At 62.2% G+C, this 24,293-nt stretch overlaps 7 protein-coding genes across 7 annotated transcripts; 3 read left to right on the top strand and 4 right to left on the bottom strand.

Moving 5' to 3' along the window:
* Positions 1–216: 216 nt before the first annotated feature.
* RHTO_01350 (urea carboxylase / allophanate hydrolase) lies at positions 217–4,649 on the top strand (the record flags this gene model as incomplete). The annotated part of the gene is made up of 12 exons (XM_016415032.1): positions 217–774; positions 829–2,335; positions 2,398–2,463; positions 2,523–2,996; positions 3,049–3,250; positions 3,302–3,511; positions 3,567–3,583; positions 3,640–3,688; positions 3,809–3,965; positions 4,044–4,198; positions 4,264–4,361; positions 4,423–4,649. 12 exons carry the CDS (start codon positions 217–219, stop codon positions 4,647–4,649), a joined length of 3,720 nt encoding a protein of 1,239 aa, XP_016272822.1.
* Positions 4,650–4,833: 184 nt separating this feature from the next.
* RHTO_01351 (uncharacterized protein) lies at positions 4,834–6,577 on the bottom strand (the record flags this gene model as incomplete). The annotated part of the gene is made up of 5 exons (XM_016415033.1): positions 4,834–6,018; positions 6,078–6,263; positions 6,320–6,336; positions 6,395–6,493; positions 6,571–6,577. The coding sequence occupies 5 exons, from the start codon at positions 6,575–6,577 to the stop codon at positions 4,834–4,836; spliced, it is 1,494 nt and encodes a 497-aa protein (XP_016272823.1).
* A 618-nt stretch (positions 6,578–7,195) lies between these two features.
* On the top strand, positions 7,196–12,506 carry RHTO_01352 (WD repeat protein; the record flags this gene model as incomplete). Its single annotated transcript, XM_016415034.1, has 18 exons — positions 7,196–7,379; positions 7,442–7,566; positions 7,625–7,666; positions 7,722–7,971; positions 8,071–8,159; positions 8,221–8,269; positions 8,328–8,395; positions 8,453–8,720; positions 8,773–9,581; positions 9,637–10,030; positions 10,086–10,309; positions 10,367–10,683; positions 10,744–10,820; positions 10,882–11,515; positions 11,572–11,789; positions 11,852–11,971; positions 12,025–12,127; positions 12,197–12,506. 18 exons carry the CDS (start codon positions 7,196–7,198, stop codon positions 12,504–12,506), a joined length of 4,281 nt encoding a protein of 1,426 aa, XP_016272824.1.
* A 440-nt stretch (positions 12,507–12,946) lies between these two features.
* Positions 12,947–14,515, bottom strand: RHTO_01353 (uncharacterized protein; the record flags this gene model as incomplete). Its single annotated transcript, XM_016415035.1, has 2 exons — positions 12,947–13,973; positions 14,046–14,515. 2 exons carry the CDS (start codon positions 14,513–14,515, stop codon positions 12,947–12,949), a joined length of 1,497 nt encoding a protein of 498 aa, XP_016272825.1.
* Positions 14,516–15,806: 1,291 nt separating this feature from the next.
* Positions 15,807–17,580, bottom strand: RHTO_01354 (carnitine acyl carnitine carrier, mitochondrial; the record flags this gene model as incomplete). Its single annotated transcript, XM_016415036.1, has 10 exons — positions 15,807–15,851; positions 15,932–15,958; positions 16,055–16,183; positions 16,323–16,598; positions 16,672–16,827; positions 16,959–16,987; positions 17,067–17,101; positions 17,179–17,287; positions 17,402–17,516; positions 17,578–17,580. 10 exons carry the CDS (start codon positions 17,578–17,580, stop codon positions 15,807–15,809), a joined length of 924 nt encoding a protein of 307 aa, XP_016272826.1.
* A 552-nt stretch (positions 17,581–18,132) lies between these two features.
* Positions 18,133–19,007, top strand: RHTO_01355 (Glycoside hydrolase, carbohydrate-binding domain containing protein; the record flags this gene model as incomplete). The annotated part of the gene is made up of 5 exons (XM_016415037.1): positions 18,133–18,294; positions 18,365–18,416; positions 18,500–18,627; positions 18,686–18,838; positions 18,915–19,007. The coding sequence occupies 5 exons, from the start codon at positions 18,133–18,135 to the stop codon at positions 19,005–19,007; spliced, it is 588 nt and encodes a 195-aa protein (XP_016272827.1).
* A 589-nt stretch (positions 19,008–19,596) lies between these two features.
* Positions 19,597–22,761, bottom strand: RHTO_01356 (oligopeptide transporter; the record flags this gene model as incomplete). Its single annotated transcript, XM_016415038.1, has 10 exons — positions 19,597–19,645; positions 19,739–19,844; positions 20,003–20,110; positions 20,173–20,281; positions 20,340–20,657; positions 20,717–21,099; positions 21,158–21,832; positions 21,994–22,263; positions 22,325–22,409; positions 22,543–22,761. The coding sequence occupies 10 exons, from the start codon at positions 22,759–22,761 to the stop codon at positions 19,597–19,599; spliced, it is 2,322 nt and encodes a 773-aa protein (XP_016272828.1).
* Between the last annotated feature and the right edge of the window lie 1,532 nt (positions 22,762–24,293).

The following is a 24,293-nucleotide window of genomic DNA, read 5'->3' on the forward strand; positions in this document are numbered from 1 at the left end:
GCGCAGCCCTTGCTCTTCTGCAGACCCTTCCCCACTTCCTCCCCTTCTTCGATCTCTCAAACAGCGACAACGCCTTCCGCCGCCCGCTCGACAAGCTTCCCTACACGTTGAACCTTTCTTCTTACTATTGGACCCCCCGCGAAACCCGCAGCAGCGACTACTCGCTCCAAACGACGGACCTCCTCCGCCCAAACCCCCTCGAGTCCCTCTTTCGCCATGCCCGCGACGAAGCATCACAAGCTTTTGATCGCCAACCGCGGCGAGATTGCTCTGCGATGCATGCGTTCAGCAGCGGCGCTCAAGATCCCGACAGTCGCCGTCTACATGGAGGCGGACGCATCCGCTCCTCACGTCTTCAAGGCCGACGAAGCGGCTCTCGTGCCCGCCTACATCGACCAAGACGCCGTTCTCAACGTCTGCCGCGAGAAGGGCGTCACGATGATCCACCCAGGCTACGGCTTTCTCAGCGAAAACGAGGCGTTCGCGGCCAAAGTCGAGAAAGCCGGAATCATCTGGCTTGGACCGACGCCGTCGCAGATCGAGGCGATGGGTCTGAAGCACGAAGCGCGTGCTCGCGCCATCAAGGCGGACGTCCCTGTCCTCCCGGGCTCGGAACTCGTCGAGACGCTCGACTTGGCGCTGGAGCAGGCGGGCAAGGTCGGTTACCCCATCCTCCTCAAGGCGACTGCCGGCGGTGGAGGAATGGGCATGAGCATCTGCTGGAGTGAGGCCGAGCTGAAGAAGGCGTTCCAGGGCACGACCGACCTCAGCAAGGTGCGTTTCCATCTACGCGCGCCGCTCTCCTCGGGCTCACGACTTCTTTCGCAGAATCTCTTCTCCAACGCCGGCGTCTTTGTCGAGAAGTACATCCCCAAGGCCCGCCACATCGAAGTCCAGGTCTTTGGCGACGGCAAGGGCAAGGTCATCCACTGCGGCGAGCGCGAGTGCTCCGCCCAGCGTCGCCAGCAGAAGGTGCTCGAGGAGGCGCGCTCGCCGTTCATCGTGCGCCACCCCGATCTCGGCGACGCCATGTGCGCTGCAGCGGTCAGGCTCTGCGAGTTGATCGACTATCGGTCCGCCGGCACAGTAGAATTCATTGTCGATGACTCGAACGCGTCGTACTACTTCCTCGAGCTCAACTCGCGCATCCAGGTCGAGCACGCTGTGACGGAGATGGTCCGACCCGGCCTCGATCTCGTCGGGATGATGATTCGCCTCGGCTTGTCGCAGGACGGCTTTTCCGCCTTCTCGCTCCCGCCGCAGGAGGAGGTCGCACAGGCTCACGGGCATGCCATCGAGGCGCGCATCTACGCCGAGGTCCCGCACCTCAACTTCAAGCCGAGTCCCGGTCTCTTGCAGGAGGTCAAGTGGCCTGCACCGCAGGACTACATCCGCATCGACACCTGGGTTGATTCGGGCTCGATGATTTCGCCCTTCTTCGACCCGATGATCGCCAAGCTCATCACCTACGGCTCGACTCGCGACGAAGCCCGCTCTCGCCTCGACAAAGCCCTTGCTGACACTTCCCTCCTTGGCACGACGACCAACCTGGCCTACCTCCGCGAGATCGTCAACTGCGATGCGTTCAAGCACGGCGACGTTACGACGAAGTTCCTTGACTCGTACGTGTACCTCCCGTCATGCATCGAGGTCGTCGACGGCGGTCTCTCGACGACGGTCCAGGACGGACGGCCTCGTCTTCTTCCCGGCGGCGACGGTATCCCTCGCTCAGGCTTCAGCGATGAGCTTGCGGCGAAGGCGGTCAACTTGCTTGTGGGCAACCCGGAAGAGACGGAGGTCTTCGAGGCGACCGTCTCTGGCCCGTCTCTCAAGTTCTCGACGGCCGCAGTCGTCGCTGTCTGCGGCGCGACAGCCGAGATCTTCCTTGACGACAAGCCAAAGCCGATGTGGACGCGCTTCGTCGTCCCAGCCGGCTCGACGGTCGAAGTTGGCGGCTGCGAAGGTACCGGCAACAGGGTCTACATCGCTGTTCGCGGCGGCTTCCCCGAAGTCCCGCTCTTCCTCGGCTCCAAATCGACCTTTACCGCTGCCAAGCTCGGCGGCATCCAGGGACGCGAGGTCGTCGCAGGCGATATCATCACCCTTTCGCCCTCGGCTGCACCGACGTCGGCGGACGAGAAGGACTTCACCCTTCCCTCAACCGCTCTTCCCTCGTATCCAAGCGAGTGGACTCTCGCAGCGCTTCCGGGTCCACAGGCCGACGACGACTACCTTACCGAGGAGGACCGCCAGACCCTCTACTCGTCGACTTTCACCGTCTCGCCCGCCTCGAACCGTCTCGGACTGCGTTTCGACGGTCTCAAGCCGCTCAAGTGTGCGTGCTGGGCGGCTTTTCGCTTGCTGCCTCTCTCTTTGCTGACTATCACCTCTTGACAGACTCGCCGAGAAGGCAGGACGGCGGACGAGCTGGCTCGCACCCCAGCAACTGCCTCGAACACGGCTGTGCGTACCCAACCTTGTCATACACTCAATCACCCATCGCTGACCTCACACGCTCGCAGACACCGTCGGCGCGCTCAATATGAACGGCGACACACCTGTCTTGCTCGGTATGGACGGTCCCGACTGCGGCGGCCTGATCTGCATCCTCGGCGTGGTCGGTTCCGACTGGTGGAAGCTGGGACAGATGTCAGCAGGCGACACCTTCCGCTTCGTCCTGCCGACAGCCTCGTCCCTCCCGGCGCATGTCGCGGAGCAGAAGAAGTGGCTCGAAGCGGTCAAGGCTTCTGTCAAGAGCGGCTCGCTTGACGACCTGTCATCGTTCCCGCTCGATGTCAAGACGAAGCCGCAGCCTGTCACGGACGGCGTCGTCAAGGTCATCGAGGGAGACGCTGCGCTCGATGCGCCGAAGTTGACATTCCGCCTCGCCGGCGACGGTGGACTCCTGATTGAGGTCGGCGAGCAAGACTTGTTCTTCCGTACTCGCCTCATCGTCGAGCTTTGGGAAAGGCGGCTGAAGGCGAAGAAGCACAACGGTGCGTTCATTTCCTTCCCAGCTCCGTTCGCTACTGACGTCTAGCTCTACAGGCCTTTACACCTACATCCCCGGCGTCGCCTCGATGCTCGTCAAGTTCCACCCCGACTTGATCTCCCAAGACGAACTCCTCGATGTGCTCGTCTCGACGTCCGACGGCCTTGCTCGCGAAAGTCTCGACCAGGTCGTCCCGTCCCGGCGCATTCAGCTGCCGGTCTGTTTCAACGATGCTGGCACGAAGGATGTCATCGAGAAGTGCGTGCTGAATTCCAGGTCGAAGCGAGATGCTGACGTCCTTCCCAACAGGTACATGACTTCGACAGGGCGCAAGAAAGCCGTCTACCTGCCGTCCAATATTGAGTATCTCGCGAAGGCCAACGCTTTCGACGGCATTGACGACATTGCGAAGACGTTCGCCTCGGCAGACTGGTATGTCTGCTCGAGGAGCTTCTTTGCGGGTTTGCCGATGATCGCGCCGTTGGATCAGCGCTGTGTCCTGGCGTCGCAAAAGTACAAGTGCGTAGGCCTCTTTCATCGCAGTCTTTAGTTGCTGACCTTCAAATTTGCGCAGCCCGACCCGAACCTTCAGTGCGCGACCCTTCTGTCTGCGCTCCTCCCGCTACGCCTGACCTGGTGGCTTGCAGCACAGCGCGGGAGTCTTGGGTATGCGGGCGTCATGTCGGCTATTTACCCGTGCGTCCAGCAATCTGTCGCGTTTGGGAACTCGTCCTGCGGCTGCGTCGACTCGGGGAGTCTTGCGCTCGAGCGTTCTCGCTGACTCCCACTCTCTGCCATCTCCGCCTTCTCCTGTAGCGTCGAGAGCCCTGGCGGCTATCAACTTCTTGGTCGCACCTTGACCCCACTCTCGGTCACTGGTCGTTACGGAGGCTTGGGCCATGAGAAGCATTTCCTTCTCCGCAACTTCGATGTTGTGGCATGGCTGCCGATGTCGGAGGAGGAGTTCAACAAGGTGCGTCTCAACTTACTCATGAGGGAGCAAAGCCGGGCGTCAAGATGGCGGAGCAGAAGGCTGACTTTCGCCTCGCAGGTCGAGAAGGACTTTGACGCCGGCGCCTTCAAGCCAACTGTTGAGGACTACAACATCTCGGCGAAGGAGATGATCGCTTTCGAGGAATCGACGCGGTCGGCCGTTCAGGCGCTCGCGAAGAAGCGGAAGGAGGGCTTCGAAGCTCTCGCGAAGCAGTGCGTTCATTTCTTCCTGGTTTTGCCCGCGTTCTTGACGACTCCTGCTGACAACTTCGTCGCAGGGAGGCGATCTATGTTGCGGAGTACCAGGCGGAACTGCAGAAGGCGAAGGAGGCGGAAGCAGCGGCAGCATCGAGCGCAGGCGGAAAGACCGGCAGCAGTACGTCTCGCTCTTCCTCGTTCGTTCCTCAGCCTTGGTTGACCGCCCCGATCCCTCGCAGTGAGCGGCACGCCCCTCAAGTCGCCCGTCCAGGCGACCGTCCGCTCGATCGGCGTCAAGGTCGGCGATGAGTTGACGTCCGACACTTCTGCCATCGTCCTAGAGGCGATGAAGACCCAGATCTCGGTCAAGCTCTCGCGAACGCTGCTCGGCAAGAAGGTCACGGGTATCGCGGTCGAGATGGGGGACGTCGTCAAGCCCGGTCAACCCTTGCTCTACGCCGAGTGAGCTTGCGATACGATATCAGTATTTATCTCGTCCTCTGGGTACAGTCTGCTGCCTCGAAACACGTGTTGGAACTCCCCTCCTTCGTCTGTACTTCTCGAAGACCGGAAATGAAGATGGTATAACAGGCAATGGACAAGGTTCGTCGTACACGCCTCCGCTCGCCTAAGTGTCTGTGCAGTCCCGCTCACCCGCCCCTTGCCTTCTGCAACCTCCGCTGCTCGACTTGCTGCTGCACCATCCTCGCTGCCGCAGTTCCTCCTCCGCCGCTGACCGGTCGAGGCGGGACAGGCGCGTCGGAAAGCTGGTAGTACCGTCGCTGGTCGGGAGGAGGCTGCTGCTGCTGGGGCGGCGGCTGGTAGTACTGTTGCTGGGAGCCGTTCGGATGCTGGTAAGTCTGTTGAGGCTGAGGCGGATGGGTGTACGGCTGCTGAGGATGCGACGAGGGCTGCCGATACTGCTCGTGGGGATGTGGCATGGGCTGGGAAGGAGGCTGAGGCTGCGGCATCGGGACGCCGCGAGACGACCCGCGAGGAGGAGGCGCTTGTTGCTGCGGTTGAGGCGGCGTCGCTCGCTGCTGCTGCTGCTGCTGATAGTGCTGAGGGAGTTCAGGAGGAGGCGGGTAGCCGTTCTGCGAGGAATCGGGCGGCGGGGGAACGGACTGGCCGCGACTCGACGGACGCGACCGAGGAGGCGGTTGCTGTTGCTGAGTCGGGGGCGTTTGCCGCGAACCGGACGGCGACGGTCCGTTCCGCGGCGGTGCAGGGTAACCCATCTGCGCTTGAGGGAGCTGCGGACTCGGCGCGAAGGGACCGTGAAGCTGGCCGAGCGAGTTCGAGGAGGCGGAGCGGGGAAGGTCGGTCGACAGGTGTAGGGGAGGGAGGACGCGGGCTTTGTGCGGGCTGGGAGGTCGGAGGCCGCCTGACGTCGAGGCACTCGTCGGAACAGGCGCAGCCAACATCGGTGGTGCAGAACCGTTCCCCCGCGACTTTGCTCCTCCCGCAGGACCCGAGGCCGGCGGAATGCCAGCCTTCTCCGCCGCCTCGACAATTTCGTCGTCCAAAACGCACATCGCCGCGCAAATGACGATCCACTCGACGCCATCCTCGTTCCCTTCTCCGATCGTCTTCCACACCGCCTTCTCCTCATCCGTCTTTCCCGTAATCGAGACGCGCGTCCCTCCACCTTGCTCGGGTACGTTCTTGCTGATGCGACCAAACTCGACGCGCTTTGGCGGGATGAGGTGGCCGGCGTAGGCGAAATAGAAGAGGGACCAGAAGGGAGCGCTCGGGTTTGGCTTCGAGATCTGGAAGAGAGGCTGCTCTTCTTCGGGGTTCTCGGGATTCGGCAGCGTGAGCTTGTAGATCGGGTTCTGCCGGGAGTGCAAGTCAGCGAACCTTCTTGAATTTGGCGCACAACGTCGGCACGCACCTGGATGCCCGTCTGCTGAATCCGCCAACTCAACCCGCGACTCGCCTCACATCGCACTTGTACGCCGCTTCCACCGCTCGCCCTCGCACTTCGGAGGCTGCCAGACTGGTCGGGCGGGAAGAGCTTGGCAACGCAGAGGTCGCCGCCTTCGGAGGGTGTAAGGAGGAAGTTCTCGGTATTGGAGTTCTGGGCGCCGCAGGACGTCAGCTAGCAGATCACGAAGGCTTGTGAAATGTGCGCACGGTGTGTAGGTACGTGTCTGTGGGAGAAGAAGGTCAGCCTGCGGTTGAAGAACAGGTCAAACCGCCCGAACTCACACAGCGTCTGCATCGGCCGGCCATGCGGCGTCACGATAAGCGTCGGCAAGTGTCCTGGCACGAGCGGGTGGTTCGGCGACGTGAAGATGGTGTAGACGGCTGCGAGGGAACAGTCCGCGAACGGGGTGGTCAGCTTCTTTGGTGCCAGTGTCGTAGAGGATGGGGAAGTCGCGCACCAGACATCCTTCTACGATCCTAACGAGTGACCTCCGGGCCAAGCTGCACTACCCAGACGCGTGTGCGCCTTTGTTGATTGAGGGAGGAGGCGAAGTCCGGGAATGGGTGCGGCAGAGCCGTTCGAGCGTGGAGAAGCGAGGGTGAGTGCGTGTGGCGGTCTCAGAAGGAATCAGAGCCAGCTGGGCAAAGCAAGAAGCGTTGCAACCTGTGGCAGCGGCGTGGTGTTCGCGAAACCCGCCAACTGATGAAGATGGCAGGTTGTTCATCGTCCACAACGCTTCACGCGCTCAAGCTGAGCTCGCTAAGCTTCGTACGGCTGAACAAGTCAAGTATTGCGCTGAGAGGCTTCCAGCGGCTGCGATTCGTCGAGGAGGACTTGTCGAGGTTGCTCTCTTCGCCGAGGAGGACAAGCGAGCGGCGACGGCGGCAGGCAGGTGCGTCCGATGCGTCGTTGCCGTCCTACGGCTCAGGGATAGCTTTAGCGGGCGGCGCACAGTCAGGCATGAAGGCTGGCGACTGGCTTGCTCTGGTGGGGCTTCGGACGACGAGGAGACGGTCGCTGACGACGTTCGCCCATCCTTGCAGAGGCGCCCACCCTCCTAGCTACACCCTCTAGACCTCTTCATGGCGGACGCATCGCCTCACAGCGCCGATCCGACGACCCCTCCTCGACAGAACTCGATTCGAGATGGCGCTCCCACGCTGGACGACGAGCCGTCTCTCCCATCGTTCGAGCCAGACCACGAGGACACGTTTCACCAGCTGATGAGCATCATGATCGACGAGCCTATCGGGTCGATGAGCATCAGTGCGTCTTTAGCCTCTCAGCCTCTCCCCTCTGTCCTTCTGGACTAACATCTTCCTACGCAGGTCCCGCAAATCGTGATGTCGCTCTCGGCGCCCGGAAAGGCCTTTTCATCGTCGACCTGCAGAATCCCTACGACCCGCCTCGGTTCTTGCCGCACAACTCGTCGTGGGAGGTTGCGGATGTGCAGGTGAGCCCTCGTCCGCTTTACTTCCATTCATTATGCGCTTACGCTTCTCGTCATGCAGTGGAACCCTTTCCCGCACCGGAGCGAATGGGTTGTCTCGACCGTATGCCCCGACTTCTCTCCCGCCTGACATCGAAGCTGACGATTCAATCCCGCAGTCCAATCAGCAAGCCGTCGTCTACAACCTCTCCCTCTCGCCTTCCCTCTCCAGCTCGCCCGTCGAACACACCCTCTACGGCCACACCCGTGCCGTAACAGACATCAACTGGTCGCCCGGATCGCCCGAGGTGCTTGCGACGTGCGCGATGGACGGGTGGGTAATGGCGTGGGATTTGAGGGCGGGTTATGGAAAAGGCGGAGGACGAGGAAGAGGGAGAAAGCCGATTTGGCGGGTGTGTGGTTGGGGAGGTGAGTGTCAGGTCTTTCGACTGGCGCCTCTCGCTCCAGCTGAGCGGGAGACTCCTTGCGGCATCTCGTGATTATCGCTGACCACGCACTCGCTCGCAGCTCCCGCGACGCAAGTCAAGTTTAACCGGCGCGAACCGCATGTCATCGCCAGCTCGCACGCGAACGTGGTCAACATCTGGGACGACCGAGTACGTCGCTCAACTCGATCCCGGCTCGGTAGGCGCTCGCTGATCTCGCTGATCGTCGCAGATGGGCGCGGAACCGGTCACCACTATCAAGGGGCACACTGCCAAGATCTGTGAGCAGAAGACTCGACTCTTGTTCGCTCTTCGCTAACGACGCCACTTCCCTTGCAGACGGCATCGACTGGTGCCGCAAGGACTCGAAGCAGATCATCACCTGCTCGCTCGACAAGTCATTCAAGGTGCGCAACTCACGCTTTGCCTCTTCAACAGGTCGCGCTTACGAGCTTTCTCGTCAGTCCTGGCGGATCAGCGACACCGAAACACCCGTCCGGACAGTCGAGACGACCTCCCCCATTTGGCGCGCTCGCTGGCTCCCCTTCGGCGACGGCATGCTCACCCTTCCTCAGCGTTCCGACCACGCCTTGTCCGTCTGGAGCGTCAAGAATATCGACGAGGCGAACGAGGCGGGCGAGAAACCGAAGCCGGTCGTGCGGTTCGAGGGTGCGAGGGAGGGCGTCAAGGAGTTTGTGTGGAGGACGAGGGGAGGGGAGGATCTCGAGTCTGGTGAGCTCGAACATCTCATCGTCGACATTTTTGCTAAGGCAGAGTCCTGCAGATGACCGCCAGTTCCAGCTCGTCACCTGGGCGAAAGACCGGCGTTTGCGCTTGTGGCCAATCTCGGAGCAGATTGCGAAGGACGTTGGCCACGTCAAGGGATCTCGCATCCAAGTCCCCGTTACTCGCCGCGGCGGACCCGACATCTCGTACCGGTCCTTCGCCGAAGCCCCTGCCCCGCCTCTCCCGCTCACCTTCTCGCCGCCAACCCCGAACAGCGCGACGAAGGCGATTCCTTCCGGGGCGTCACTTCTCTCGACTTCTTTCTCACAATCTCCTGCCTCAAGCCCTTCGCTTCTCACTTCCTCTCTCCTCAAGTCAAACCTTACCTCGTCCGCCTCCGCCAACAAAGAGAACCTCCTCGCCTCACCTCTTCCGTACCCGCTTCCTTCAGCTGGCCAGCGTGCCTCGGCAGCCACGATGACGACCACGAAGGTCCGCAGTCGCCGGCAGAAGGAGCATGACCGTCTCGCATGGATGGAGGGCGTCAAGATTATCCGCCCGCCTCAGGCTGTCGAAGCTGGCGCAGCCGAAGCAGGAGATGACGAAGAGGAGGCAGATGCTGGCGCAGGTGGTGAGGAGCATGAAACGCCCGAAGCTGCTTTGGCAAAGGCGGACTCGGTCGCGAGGGGAACAGACGCCGGAACGGCGACTGCGAGGGAAGGCGAGGAAACGGAACGAGCGGAGAGCGTCATGTCGAGGGAGTCAATGCAAACTGGCACGGCGGTCGGGAAGGACGTCCTGTATGCCAACTTGGGCGAGGAGATCACGAGCGTCGTTCGACGCTTCCCGCGCGTCAACTTTGAGAAGGTGCGTCGCGCTTCTTTGAACTTGCCGAGTCATATGCTCACGCCGTTCCGAGCAGGTCCACGTCGCCGGCCGAACCTGCACCGTCTCGCTGTACTGCCCGCTCTTCATCCGCGCGACCTTCTCCTTTCCCAAAGGCTATCCCGCCTCGTCGCCGCCCGCCATCGAACTCGAGCGCAGCATTGACGTCTCGCTCAAGCAGCGAGCAAACATCCTTCAGGGTGTGCGACGGCTCATGTCGTTGCGAGCCGAACGCGGCTTGCCCTCGTTCGAGCAAGCGCTGCGGTACTTGCTTGGCGACCGGTCCGTCGAGCGGGCAGAGGAAGAGGAGGATGACGAGGCGGAAGAGGGACTTGAGGGCTCGTTGATGAACAACCTGACGGCCGACATCCTGCGCAACAACATCAACGTCCCGCCTCCGCGAAGAGGCGGCGCAAGCTTCGGTCCCTCCGGTGCGTATGGTCTTGCCGCGTCCTCCTGAAACATCGCTCATGCTCTCTCGCACAGGCCAACTCGTCGTCTTCTTCCCAACGAACGTTTTCGTCGCTCCTGGCAGCGACATGGACGGGACGACGTCGCCGCCGAACGAGCCGGAGCTGCCAAAACGCAAGTTCCCGCTGCGACTGTCCGAAGTGTTTGGCTACCTGCCGTCCGAGTCGACCGACTACGAGGGCGACTACCAGGAGACGGACGAGGCGCTGCAGGTTACACGTACCCACAACCTGCGCTCCGTGAGTTGCCCACATCTCTGCCGACTCTACATCTCGCTGACGATGCCACGTTCACAGTACCCCTCCATGCGGGACAGGTCCCGCGCAGTTGCCCCTCATGGCGAGATGTCGCCCTCCTTCAGCACGGTTGTCAAGATCAAGGACGTCTCGCATCTCACAGTCAACTCGCCTGCCCGCTCGTTCTCCTCGCTCGGCAAACCCGCCGTCGACGTCGCACGCGAGAACGCCCTCGGTGCGATCGCCGCGAAGGATCTCTTGCTTGCCAAGATCTGGACGACGGTTGTCGCCTTCTTCGAGAGCGGCCTGCCAGGGGATGCCGGGGCGGGCTCGCCTAGACTGGACTCGCTGCTTGCGGAGCGGATGTTGCAGGAACTGTGCGTTCGCGCTCCTCCAAGTTCGAAACCACCCAATGACCTCTCGTCCGATGTCGACAGGCTCAAGTACTTAGCTTACCTGCGCGACATCCAGACTCTCGGCATCATCGCATGCCTGCTGGAGATCCACACGCGAGGTGCGTTCGCCTCGTTGTTCCTTCGGCGCTTTCGCACACTCCTAAACAGCAACTCTCGCAGACGTCGAGATGGCCAGCCGCCTCCGTTCGGCAGGACGACCGCCCGAGATCGACTACTTCAGCCAGCGTCACCGCCCGATTGAGCCGGTCGTCGACATCGACTTTGAAGACGGCTCGGGCGAGCAGACTCCGCTGCCGACGACCGCGAGCCTGCCTCGTCTTCGAGGAAGCGACGGCTCGTCCTTCTCGCCAAAGCCGTCTTGGGCGAACTTATCCGGCTTCTTCAACTCATCGATGCTCTCGCTCCGTAGTGCGTCGCCCAACTCGCCTTCCAGCCCGGATCGATCAGGCAGCGGCGGTACTCGACCGCCCTCTCGAGGCGGCAAGTCGAGCCCGTCCTCCCTCTCACCCGGCGTGATGTCGGCCAGAAGTCCTCTTCGCGTCCAGCAAGCCCACCACATGACGCCGCAGCACCCTTCCGGCGGGTCGACTCCGCTTGCGCGAGACGGCGACGAGACGGCTGGCGAATCGCGGGAACAGCGGACGAAGACGTCCCCCAACGTCACGTTCGGCGCGACGAGCGTTGCACTTATTCCTTCGAAAGCGACCGCCCAGGCGGCGTTGTCGGGGGACGACGAGAAGCCGAGGCAGCTTAAACGAGTTGCGGTCACATTCAATCAGACCATGCATTTGCAGTGCGTCCCCTCCGTTCACTTTCATTGCGCTCACGCTGACGTTCCCTGACTTACAGCAAACCTTTTCCTTGGTGGCTCTCGCCGCGAGCGCAACTCGAGCTCGAGCTGATCCGCCTCAGCTACGCCGAGCTGCTCAACCGGTGGGGTCGCGACGTCGAGCGGGCGCAGGTGCTCAAGCTCTGCCGCGCGGCTGTCGAGCAGTCGAGCGCGCGACTTGCTGTGGCGCGAGACCGGATTCAGGAGATGAACGGATTGGGCAAGACGGCTACGATTGGTGCGATGGCTTCGCTCTCGCTACAAAGCGTTCGGTAGGGCTGACGGGCGCTCGCCACGCAGAGCAACAACGGACCTGCACACGCTGCGGCACGAGCGTCAAGTCTGCCGAGCCGACCTGCCCGAAATGCCGTCTCCGCCAGCGCGCAGTCATCTGCATCCTCTGCCACCTCCCCGTCAACGGTGCGCTTCCTCTCAGTCGCCGGGAGACTCGCTCGCTGACTCCTCTCGCGCAGGCCTCGTACAGAGCTGCTCGACCTGCTGCCATGTCGGCCACCTCTCCTGCCTCTCATCCTGGTTCTCCTCGTCCCCGACCTGCCCAACAGGCTGCGGCTGCTCGTGCGTACCTTCACCTCCTTCCCTCCCATTCCTTACCCTTACTGACGCCTACCTCGTCCGGTCCCGCAGCTGCATAACAGAAGGCGGCTCATCAGGCCTCTTTTCCCTCCCTCACCCTCCTTCCTCCTCCTCCGCCTCGGTCTCGGCGTCCGCAACTCCAACAAGCACCCACTCGCTCCCGCTGCCCTTGCTCTTGCCTTCTTCCGCTCGGCGGTTCACAAAGTCCGTTGATCCGCCTGTTAAGCCTCCTGCGCGCGTCGGAGTCGGAGCGGAGCAAAGAGAGACGGAGGGGGAGAAGGTGGTGGTGGTTAGTCGGCCGACGAGGGTGGTCGTGCCCAGTTGGGCGGCGGCGGCGGGTGCGAAGGCGAGTCCGCGATGAGGGGCGGTTGTGTACGTAGAATCAGGTGCCTCGAGACTGTTGTTGTCAACACCAGCGCCTGCGTCCTCACGTCCTCTAGCTCTCGAACGAACAAGCAAGCCGCGTCATGGACGAGCGAAAGAGAGTGCGAAAGCCGCTCGTTGCACCAGAGGGCCAGCCAAACCAACCACAACGATCGAAGCTCAAAAACGAGGAGGAGGAGGAGAGAAACACTGCGAGAGAAAGAGAAACGAGGAAGCCCGAGAGGTGCTGCGAGGGGAATAAGGGCGCTTGAGGAGGGGGTGCGAGATGGAGAGGAAGGAGTTTGGACAGCTGCGGGTGCGGGCGTGAGGAATAAGGAGAGCGAGGGGGTGGGGTGAGGAGGCGGTATGTAAACGAGGAATTGCGGGATGCGAAGGACGAAGAGGGGATAAGAATCGGCGCGCGTGGTCGACGCCGTCTCAGAAACCCGACAAGCTGTCGTGGCTCTGGAACAACTCCTGGCGGGTATACTTGCCCAACCCGATCAGTCCGAATCGCTTCTTGCGCTCGGCGCAGCGCTGGGCCTTGTCCTTCTCCCTCTCTTCGTCGTTTGCGAGTTCGGCAGGCGGGGAGGAGGTAGGCGTCGAGGGTGACGAGGCGCGGTGAGGGTTGTGCGAGGATGACTCTTCGGTTGAGGTGGCGGACGAGGCGGACGAGGTGGCTGTCGAGTGGGCCGAGGCGTCGCTCCCCCGCCGGCGGCTGCTGGTCGAGGAGACGGCGAGCAACTCCATCGCTCCGACTTCGGCCTCGACCTCGGCGTCAACGACCTCGTCGTGTGGGTCCATCTCGACCTCCACCGCGTTCGTCGCCTCGACATCCTCCGCCTCGGCCGAATCGTCCACCTCCATCAACTCTCCATCATCTCCAATGCCCTCCCCAAGGATCCCCTCGTCCTCGTCCTCCTCCTCATCAACCATCTCCGGAATGACCACCCCAGCCGACCCACACGCGGGTGTCGAAGCAGGAAAGAGCGGGTGATCGCGTTCCTCGCCTTCAAAGTAGCTTCCCGCAAAGAGCCCTCTGACGCCTTCAACAGGCATCATCGAGCCCCCCGCACTCCCACTGCCCGCCGCTCCCGTCTTCGCCGCCGCCACAAACTTCTTCTTCTTCCCCCCCTCAACCTCTGTCGCACCCGCCTTCTTCGCATGACACATGATCCACCCACCTCCCTCCTCTCCTTCCCCTCCCTCAGACCCCCCGCGCGGACAGCGATAAATCTCCAGACTCTCCGCCTCGCACGTCGGGACGATGGGCGAGCGGTCGTAGTCGGCTGTCGAGTGGGTTGGGAAGACCGAGGCGTTGGTGCAGCGGGCGAAACGGACGGATTTCGAAGTCGAGGTCGAGTGCGAGAGCGAGGTCGAGGTTGAAGTTGAGGAACGCCGGGAGAGAGGGCGCGAGATGGGAGGCGAGGAGGTAGCGGGTGAAGAGGTACTGACGAGGCTGCCTCTGCGCCGCGAAGCGAGTCAGTTCAGGGGTCCTCTCGAGACGCGGGAAAGAGCCAAAGCGTGTCGAACGCACGTCTCGTCAAAATGCGACGTGCACAGGATGGACCTCAGCGGGCACACCGGACTCGGTGCCGCATGCGTCGGGACCGTCCCGCCGAACGCACCAGCACCACCACTAGTCGGGGGGTGCGCATGCGAGCCGGCGGCGAAGAAGTACGAGAGGGGGTCGACTTTCGGGCCTGATTTGGTCAGTGTTGGGGTGGTGGGTGAGTCGGCGGGGGAGTCGTGCGCGGAAGAGGGAAGGGCGGGAGAGGAATGGTCGGGAGACTTGTTACGCTGGCGCTTGTGAGGGGATGCCGAGTCGGCCGAGGGAACGGGTGAGGGGGCGAGGTGGACGAGTGTTGGGGACGCAGCGACGGATGTCGGGCCCGATGACGAGGAGGCAGAGGAGGGCGAAGAGGGCGAGGAGGAGGAAGTGATGGGCGACGAGCAGAATGCCGCGGTGCGCATCTGGATGTAGGACGCGAACGAGCAGCTCGACATGGCGTGTCGTTCGTTCTAGGAGTCGGGGCGAGCGAAAGCGTGCGTGCGTGCGGGGACGTCGCTCGGTTCTCTGAGAGGGAGAGAGAGGAGGTCGGACGGCTTAGTCGGAGTCGGGAAGTGAGAGGGTGGGGGATGAGTGTCGATATTACTGTCGACTGGATGGGTCGGGGGAGGAGTTGGTTGTCCTGGGAGGATGGACGTGGAGACGGGGTTCTATTGACTGAGGGCCATGGCGGGCGAAGGAGGGAGGTTGGCGGAGGAAAGTGGGATCAACAAGCGGGCGCCGGTGTTGGCGGATGCGCTGATGTTCACAAGCGTGTCTGTGCGGTACGAAGCCGCGTCAGTCCCAGCGGTCCCTCATGAGCGCGAGTTGCCCGGGAGTGAGCGCGGTCACCGAGACGAAGCAGCGTCCCGTCCGCGCCTCGCTGCACCCCCATTCTGCGCTGTGAGCGTGCCCACTCACCAAACACAGCCTCCTGGTCCACCTGATAGCACCCAAACTGCCGTGCGAGTCGATGGCGAGTCGCTTGAGCGGGCGCACGGGTGATTGGTCGGTGTGGCTGAGGGCGAGCGCTCGAGGCTGCGCTGCCGGGGGAAGCGGGTGAGGGGGTCGCGTGTGACGGTGAGCTGGCTGCTGTGGTCCTCCTTCTCCTCTCTGGCTTGTCTGTGTCTCGTTGGGAGAGGGAGAAAGGCGACGCCGTGAGTGAGCAGCGAGCGAGGACAGGGGACGAGCAACCCTCAAAACAACGCCAACTTCACTCTTGCACAGACTGCCCTATCCTCTCGTACAGCTACTGAACACCCCTCTGCACACCCGAGCAAGCACGTCCAACTCCCACCTCGTTCGCAACCCTCCTTACTCCCCTCCTATTCCTCCCTTACACCGCTTGTGTATTGCTAGCGAATGACGCTCGAGTGAAATACCAAATCTTGCAACTCGAGCCACACTCGCTCGATCGGGGTCGTCGCGCGAGGGAGAAGAAGAAGAGACTTGCCTCGAGCGGGGGAGGGTGTGCTCGGCGACGACTGCTTGCGGTGACGCAGAGGGAACAGCTCGTGGAGGAAGGAAGCAGGGCGGAGCGGAAGAAGCGTGGAGGAAAGGGAACGAGAGGTAGCGGGCGAGTAGCGAGGAGGAAGAGAACGAACGTCTACAATGCGCTTTTGTGCAGAGGGAGAGAAGGAACAGACGGCGAGAGTGAAAGGAAAGTGACTGATAGAACTGTAGAAGGGGAGGGGTATCCGAAGCTACCGTCGAACAGAACTGGCGAGCACGAGGCGGGCGAAGCGCGGCTTAGAACAACGCGTTCATGAGCTGCATCGAGAGTTCGACGCCGAGCTGCAATTCGCGCAGAGGGGGATGAGCGGAGTCAGTACGTGCTCGAGGAAAGGCAGAGGAGAGAAGGAGGCGGGACTTACGAAAGTCGCTGCGTTCGCCGGGAAAGCCTGCACGTTCCGAAGACAAAGTCGATTAGCCGTCAGCCATCTCTTCCCACAAGCTGGCCCCTACAGCAGACGAAAGACACGTCGCGCAATACGCACCCTCGCCATCGCCGGCCCAAAGCCCTTGAACAACGCCCCGACCCCGTCCTTGGCGACCGTCTGCCGCGCGCAGTCGACGAAGCCTTTGTAGGTCCCTTCGGGTGCGCCTTGGAGGCGGGATTTGACGACCTGCGTGCGTGGGCGAGCGAGGGCAGAGGGGCGAGTGAGGGGGAGAGAAGGGGAGCGGGTCGGGTGAGCGAGGGAGGAGGAGCGAGGGGAAGGGAGGTCAGCAGGCGAAGAATGAGAGAAGGAAGGAAGGGCGGCGCACATCTGGAGGGATCGCCAACGTCCACATCGCGACACCCGCACTTCCACCCGCGACCATGACCGCGCTCAAACTCAACTGACTCGGGTCCTGTCCCTGCGGCGTCATAGCCTTCTTGACCATCTCATACACGACAAAGTACGCTGCCGAGCCGGGTCCGTCGCGCGCGACGGTCGCGAGCGTGCCGCGGTAAATTGAGCGGAGGCCGCCTTCGCGGTAGAGTTTCGAGACTGCGTCGATCGGGCCCGAGTAGAGCTGCTTGCCGCCTTGTCCTTGCATCTGCGCACCCCGCCGTCAACCTTATCAGCACTTCACCTCGCCTCCCTCTCAATCTCGCAGTAAGCGCGCGCACCTGCAGCAAAACCTTGACCCTCTCCACCGGCGCCGCGACGAGGGTAGTCGGAATCGCAGAGAAGAATCCCGCGGCGGCGAGTTCGCCGTACGAGAGGACGGACGAGGTGCGGTTGGGCGTGAGGGCGTAGACGAGTTTCTTGCCCATCGCGTAGCCCTGCGACGTGCAGTAGGGGTTAGTGAGTGCACAGGGAAGGCGCTCGCGGAGTATTGTGCCGGACGCAGAGAGGAGCGAGAGTTGAGGATTGCGAGAGGAGGTGAACTTCGCGAGGAGAGCTGCGGACGCACCCAGAACGAGACGGCAAACATGGGCGTGACTGTGCGTATCGAAATCAAAGTCAGCGAGCTTCTTCCAGCGCCATACTCGGCAGCGAAACGAGCGAAAGCGCGACTTACCTCCCGCGAGAGGGGGACCCATTCCGCGGTAGAATCTGTCCGGGCGCGCCTCAGGTCAGTACACAGCGATACTAGGCACGGCATGAGAGGCAGGACGAGCGAGAATGCGCACCCGCGGAGCCCATCTCGCGCAAACGTCTGCTTGACGACGTCGAGCGCGCCGGTGTACTGCCCTGGCGCGGCGGTCTGCAGTCGCACCTTGGTCAAGTCGAACGGCTGGCCTGTGAGTGCCTCCTGAGCGTGTCAGTGCTATTCGCCAGCAAGTGTAAGCCGCCGCATCGATGGCCGCATGACGCGAAACCGGCTGCCTCATTCCTCGCGCGAGCAAGACGCACCGACAAGGACCGCTGCGACTCCTCCTGCGCCACCGGAGATGAAGCTCTTGAGAGCGGAAGCGCTCTGCTCTGCGACCTTTTCCTCGCCGCTCTTGAGCGTGTCGGGCTTGTTGGACTGCGAGCGCGGTGCGTGGGTGAGCTGGCGCGTGTGCGTGGGTGCGTGAGCGTGTGCGCACCATCTTTGCAGTCTACTTTCTAGCGAGCGAGCGTGTGCGTGCAGCGAGGCGAGTGAGCGACGACGACGAGGACGAGGGAAGGGCCGGGTAAAGGTGGGGGTCGAGGTTACCGGGTCGGGTCGAGGCCTTCTTCAGTCGTACTTTCCGGTTCGAGCAGGCGCAGCGGAAGGAGCCGGAGCAGCGTACGAAGAGCGAGGCGAACGAGCGAGAGGGAGCGGTAGGAGGAGGAGCATCGTCTGTGGGGATCTGGCGTGGCTCTGGGGTGTGGAGACCTCGGGGTTCGGCGTCTAGGAGCCCGCACGAAACGCTGGACGGCGAGGAGAGACGGACCCGGGGATGGACAGCTCGTCGTCTGGGAAGGTCGACGAGAAAGAGTCGTCTCTCGCCTCGTCTGCGGTTGTATCGCCTCTCGCTAGCCTTGCATCGTCCAGTCTCGACGTTCTCTGACGCTTAGCAGCTCGACCGAGGCGCCCGTGGTTGTCGACGAGGTCGACCACTTGTCCCTCGACCTTCTTGCTCACTCACTACGCTCGCTTCGCTTCTTTCGTCGCAAAGATGACTCAGTCAGCTTCCTACAAGTCCTGGTACAACGTAAATCCCTGCTCCGAGCCCATGCAAGACCTTCCGAGCGGGGCGCAAGTCGCTGCCGCCCCTCGCCTCGACCGCCAGCAAGAGGCGACGAAGCACTTCGATGCCAGCACGGATCGCTCGGACAACGTGCGTCAGATTCTCCGACCGTCGTTGAGAATGGGTATGAGGCTAAACAAACGCCGGCGTCGTCTTACAGACCCTCGAGATCACGATCGAGATTTCGCTCCGCAAGGGCGACAAGGCTTTCGGTGCGTCCTGCAGCTCGTTGTAGCTCTTTGCGAATGTCCTGACGTGAAAGGCGCAGGTGTCGGAGGAAGCGCTTGTGACGAAGTGAAGCAGGGAACCGTCGCTGTTCGTGGTCTCGTTTCGTCTTTCCCCTATGGTAGTGCTAACCCGGCCCTCCTCCGTAGCATCACGGTCAACTTCACCGTGAACCCCTCGATGCTCAACCGCAGCCAAGTGAGCCAAGCTTCTCCCCTTCTCAAGTTCGCTCTGCTGAACCCTCGCTCGCTCGCAGTCGCGTCTCTTCGTCGCGGGCAACATCCCTCAACTCGGCAACTGGGGCTACAAGAGCAACTTTGAGCTCCAGCGCTCGACGCAGGACGGCAAGCGCGAGTACACGGGCACGCTCAAGCTCCACTCGTCGCTCGCTGGCAAAGTCGAGTACAAGGTGCGCAACGCAGACCCTCCGCCCGCTGAAGTCTTGCATACTGAGGTATCGTCTGCAAAGCTGATCGCCACTGAAGAGGATGGTAACCTCGGGAAGTTCGAGCGTGCCGGGGGGGCCAAACCGTGTCTGGACTGGCGAGGAGCGCGTTGATATCGCTTGGGAGCCGTGATGGGCGGAGCGGAGGTTTGTTGCATGTCGTACAGTACGCGCGGAAGACTCGGCCTGGTCTGCAACGTGATTGCTTGAGGTTTCGAGGATCATCGAGTTGAGTCGCTCCTTTTCCTACCGAGGGACAGCAAGACTCGTCGCTCTCGCGCTTTCTTGACTCTCCATTCAACGCGCACCTACGCTGTATCATTCGACATTGGGTCGACACACCCATAAGCGTCGTGGACGACCGACGAAGGAGGAGCAACGAAGGAGGAGGACAACCTCGACGTCGCCTACTCGCTCTCGCGCCGCTTTGAAGGTTGCAACCAATGCACAACGTCTAGAAACGACGCGAAGAGACACGCGGGCGACGTTGAAGGTCGAAGCGCAGCGAGGGGAACAACCTCTCCTCCCTCCTTTCCTCGAGCCTGCAGCGACTCTCGACGACACCCAGGCGGTAACGCAGGTGCTGGAGCAACGCCGTATCGTTGCAAAGATGAAGGGGACAGCAATAGACTAACCCGTGAAGCGGTATAACGAATTAGACACAGCGGTACAATGCGAGAAACGGACGGAAACGTCCACAGAACGCCCGAAACGGCCCCGAATCACGTCAATCGGAGACAGTAATCAAGGTTGCCGCTCGGATTGAGTGCCCTATCATCAGAAACGAATGATCAGCGTCCAGTATCGAGGGAGGAAGCCCGGGAGGAGCGCCAGGCGAAACGGGCGACGGCGACGGCGACTCACCATTCCGGCATCGTGACGGGCTTGCCCGAGGCTCCAAAGAGCGCAAAGGTGGCGATGAAGACGAAGAATTGCGTGCCTCCGTCGAGGGCGGCCGACATGAGGAAGTCTGGTGGGAGGAGGAGGAGGTCAGCGCGTGACTCGGCAACGTCGACGGGGCGGTCACGACTCACTGTACTGTGTGTGTTGACGCCGCACGAGAGCGAGAGAGGAAGAGGAGAGAGGCGGATCGTCAGCGAAAGAACAGAAAGAGCCGAGGAGGTGGACGAACCTTGCGGAACCAAGTCGCGTAATAACGACGGAGGACAAACTGCGACATGATGCCGAGGAGCATGGTGGTGAAGACGGACGAGTTGATGCCGACCGAGAGGTAGCCTGAGGAGGAGGAAGCGGTCAGCCAGGGAAAGCTTGCGAAGGCGGCCGGAGCGAGCACTCACCGAGGCACCAGCAGATAATGGGGGTGACGACGGTGTTGAGGCGGAGCTTGGGGAAGAACTTGTGGCCGAAGTAGAAGGGGAGAGGGACGGCGAGACCGATGACCATGGCCTGAAGGAGGAGAGGAAGGTTAGCCTCGAGTTCGACGAGGCGAGGATCGAGGACTCACGATGGGGATGATGAAGTAGGTCGAGCCGGGTCCGTACATGTGCTTGGCAAGAGCGCCCCACGAGACGGCCTGCGAGTTGAAGGACTGCACCTGCTGGCCGGACCAGATGTTCGAGCCCTGGACGTCGAGGAGGATTTCGCGCTGGTTGTTGATGACAGACTTCATGATGATGAGCTGGAGGATGGCGCCGACGACCGTTCCGAGGGACTGGACCCAGAGCGTCGTGCGAGGCGGGACCTTGGTGTACTGGGCGAGCTTGAGGTCACGAGCGAGTCCGAGTCCCTGGGCGCACGAGTTGTAGCCGTAGAGCGTGAAGTACTGCGAGCAAAAGCGTCGTCAGTACGAGCAGGAAGAGTACAGACCGAGAGGGTACGAACCATGTTGGCCTGCGAGTTGCCGGGGACGAGGGCGGCGCCAAGCATCTGGGCGAGCTGCTGGACGTCGGTCTTGAAGCCGGTGATGGCGTAGATGACGCATACGAAGGGGAACATGAAGAAGGCGAGGATAATGGCGACGATGAGCGCCCACCAGGGAAGCTGGGAGTGGCCGGTGTAGCAAGTCGCCATCGCCATGCCGAACGAGCACAGGATGACAGCGCCGTAGCACCACATGGGAACCTCCTTGTACACAAGCATCTTCTGGTAGTGCGGGTCGTCGAGGGTGCGAGTGCGGAAGCCGTGGATGGCGTCCTTGATCGGGCGCCAGTACCAGATGGCGACGTGGGTGAGGGTCGCGCCGATGGCGAGGTTGCAGCCGAGATCTGCGTCGGGAGCGAGTCAACAGCTGTTCGAACACACAGTGGAAGCGAAAAGACTCACAGTAGATGGCGTTCGAGGCCGCGTACCAAGGGACGCCGTAGATGGCGAGGGCGGTCTCGTTGAGCGAGTAGTCGGGGTTGAGGATGAGGAGCTGGTCGTACTGCGATCCGTTGGCGAAGAAGAGGTCTTGCGAGAGGAAGGGGAACATCGAGGCGTTCCAGGCGTTGGTCGCGTACATGCCGCAGAAGATGATGATGCAGAGGGCGACGCCGATGTACTGCGAGACCTGGGTCGTAAACGGCGTGAAGAGAGCGCCGAGCGAGCCACCGCCGGAGCCGACGTAGTTCCAGTCGAGGCAGAGGGAGAACATGCCGAGTCCCTCGTTACCGTTGGATCCGCCGAAGATGCGAGTGAACCACGCCGAGTCGCGCTTGGCGAGGCAGAAGATCGAAATGCCCGTCAACGTCGGTGCAATAAACTCAGGGATCCACTCCCAGGCGAAGATAACGGCGAAAACAATCCAGAAGAACTTGAGGCGCTTCTTCTGGGCGGCGACGTTCTTGTCGCGATGGAGGGCGTCGAAGAGGTTGACGGTAGGGACGAGATTGGGGTAGACGATGTATGTCGGGAAGACGCAGAAGGAGCGCATCAGGCCGGCGATACCGTAGCCGAGCAGCTGCGAGGCGAGGAGGGTGAAGATGGCGACGCCGTAGTTCGGAGTGATGTGGTAGTAGACTGCGAGCGCACGAGCGAGTCAGTATCGTATGCGAGGGCAGGTGCGGGCGGGCGAAGCAAGAGCAAGTTGGTATCGGGGATGGAGGGGAAGTGCGGGCCGGCGAAGCGACCAGGCGAAGGTCGGTCGCCGGCGGATCGAGCGGTCGGGAAAATGCACTCACGTTCGTCGGCAGCGAACACGGAGATGGCCTCGGCGGACGAGGCGGCGGTGGCGGACATGATGACGATGGCGACGTGCTCCTTGAGGGTGAAGGGGCAAGGGTTGAGGAACGCCCAGAACTTGCCGCGCGAGGCGTTGGGGAGGACAGCGGACCAGGCGCGACCCATGAAGAAGGTGATGACCTGGAGGAAGAGCTGGGAGACGTAGACGGTTTGCGGGCGGAAGTAGAAGATCTGGCCGAGGACGGCGGCGAAGGCGGTCAAGCCGATACCTGCGGGGCGCGCGTTGAGGTCAGCGCAACATCGATGCGAGTCAAAAGAGTGAGAGTGCACCAAGGAAGTACATGCGGAAGGTGTGGATCGCCATGTTCGGGTCGTCTTCGAGGGAGATGCAGCGGGTGGCAATGTCCTCGGCGGTCTGTCGAAGCGGGGTGGTTCCATAGTCGCGGCAGGTGATGTCGAGAGCAACGAGGGGAACAGCGAAGAGAGCGAAGCAAGCAGCGTCGTCAGTAACGAGGAAACGAAGTGAAGGCGGGCTGAGAAGGTCGCACCTCGATAGGCCGCTCCTTGCCGTTCGCGAGGACGTTCTTGTCCTCGAGCTGGTCAGGCGAGTAGTCGGCGGGGTCGGTAGCCTTGACATCGCCGTTGTACGCCTCCTTCTCGTCGGTAGGCGTCTTGACGAGGTCGTCGGAGGCGTTTCGGTGCAGCTCAGGCGCCGTCGTCGCGTCGACGGAGTCCTGGCGCCTGAAGGGGTTTCGTACGTTGACCATCCTTACTGGCGGTGTGGCCTAGATGTCGCTAGGCTCGAGCGGGTGCAAGCAAGGGCGAGGAGGAAGGGAAAGAGAGGGGAGCGAGGGGGGGTCGAGTGTCCGGCAAGACTCAGGAAGAGTGGGCGGAGGAGACGCCGGTCGGTCGCGTGAAGAGATAGCGCCACCGCGGCGGGGCAAGGGGCGACACCGCGTGCAAGTCGACGAGGAGCGCGCGGCGCAAGAGGACAGGGCCGGAGTCCCGGGTCTCGGCCCGTTTTAGCGCCAACCTGATTGTGGCTCCTCTGTCGCGCGACAAAGCCAGTGCAGCGCTGTGCACCTCGTACGGACCGTCGCGAGCGCAGGAAGAAGCAGGCGGACGAGGTCAAAGCACCGCTCGAGACGTCTCGCAGCCACAGGCGCCGTCGAGGAAGCCCTTGCCGGTACACTGGTGACCGAACAGCCAGGCGGGCTGCTCGTTGCCGATCTAATTCGTACACGCCGCAAGCAAGGAGAGCCCTCGAGAGGTCGGACAAGGTTGGCGCCTTTGCGTCAGATTACGCCGTCCTGGGACGTCTGCGCCACAATGGCGGCTTGTCGAGAGTACATAGTGTGAGCTGCTCGCTCCCCCTTGTCCTCCAACGCAGTCCTCGAGCCCCTCCAGGCGAGCCAGCAAGCAAGTCCAGCTTGTTCCCCTTGATATCCCCCGCACGTATAAATGCGGCTCTCCGCAATAAGTGCCCTCGATTGTCGACGCCGCCCGAACTCAGAACCGCGCTAAAGAACGCTCAGCAGCGGTGGCGGAAGCGAAACAGCATGGAGCGTGCGTTCAGAAGGGTCCGCTTCGCTGCAACGTCCTCCGCCCGCGCGCCAGCGGTGTGCCGCCTCATCTGGCGATGCGGTTGCAGAAGAGCTGCCCCGCTCCTCCGCACGAGATTGTCGAAAGGACGGCACTCCGTCGTCGGGGGATAGGAGAGCAGCGTGTTCCTCCTGCCAAACCGCCTGCTCGTCCGCTCTTTCCACGCTGAAAAGATTCTTCGACCGAGGGAGGAAAAGAAGCCGTCGGGCCAAGCGTGAGGAAGCAGCATGGTCGACGGCACGCGGATCCGCGAACGAGCGGCGAAGAAAAGCTTTGCGACGGGCGGCAGCGGTCGCGGCGATAGCGGGTGGGTTGAGTCGAGTGCTGCTGGTCGAGGAGCACTTGCAAGAACGTCAGCATCGGCATGAAGCGAGAGAGAGAAGGAGGAGAGGAGGAGGACGCACGCGCCCGTCTCGTACGAAATGTCGAGGCGCGCCTCCTCGCTCGTCCCGTGCTCCTCCCTCGGAGGACTGCACAGAGCGTTAGGCAGACTGGGACAAGCATGAGAGCGCGAAGGGCAGCAAGGAGACGAAGGAGAGGCAGGAAGAGGAGCGAGCGAGGCGAGTCGACTCGATCTCCTCCTCCTGAGTGACTCGAGAAGCAGGAGCTTTTGTCTGGTAGGGTCCGTCGAACGTGCCGGTGCAATCATTGTCTGGCAAGCAGCAGAGGCGCGACGAAGGAGCTCGCGAAAGAGCGC

This window comes from Rhodotorula toruloides (genome assembly GCF_000320785.1).
Source record: "Rhodotorula toruloides NP11 unplaced genomic scaffold Scaffold13, whole genome shotgun sequence".
Taxonomy (NCBI): Eukaryota; Fungi; Basidiomycota; class Microbotryomycetes; order Sporidiobolales; family Sporidiobolaceae; genus Rhodotorula; species Rhodotorula toruloides.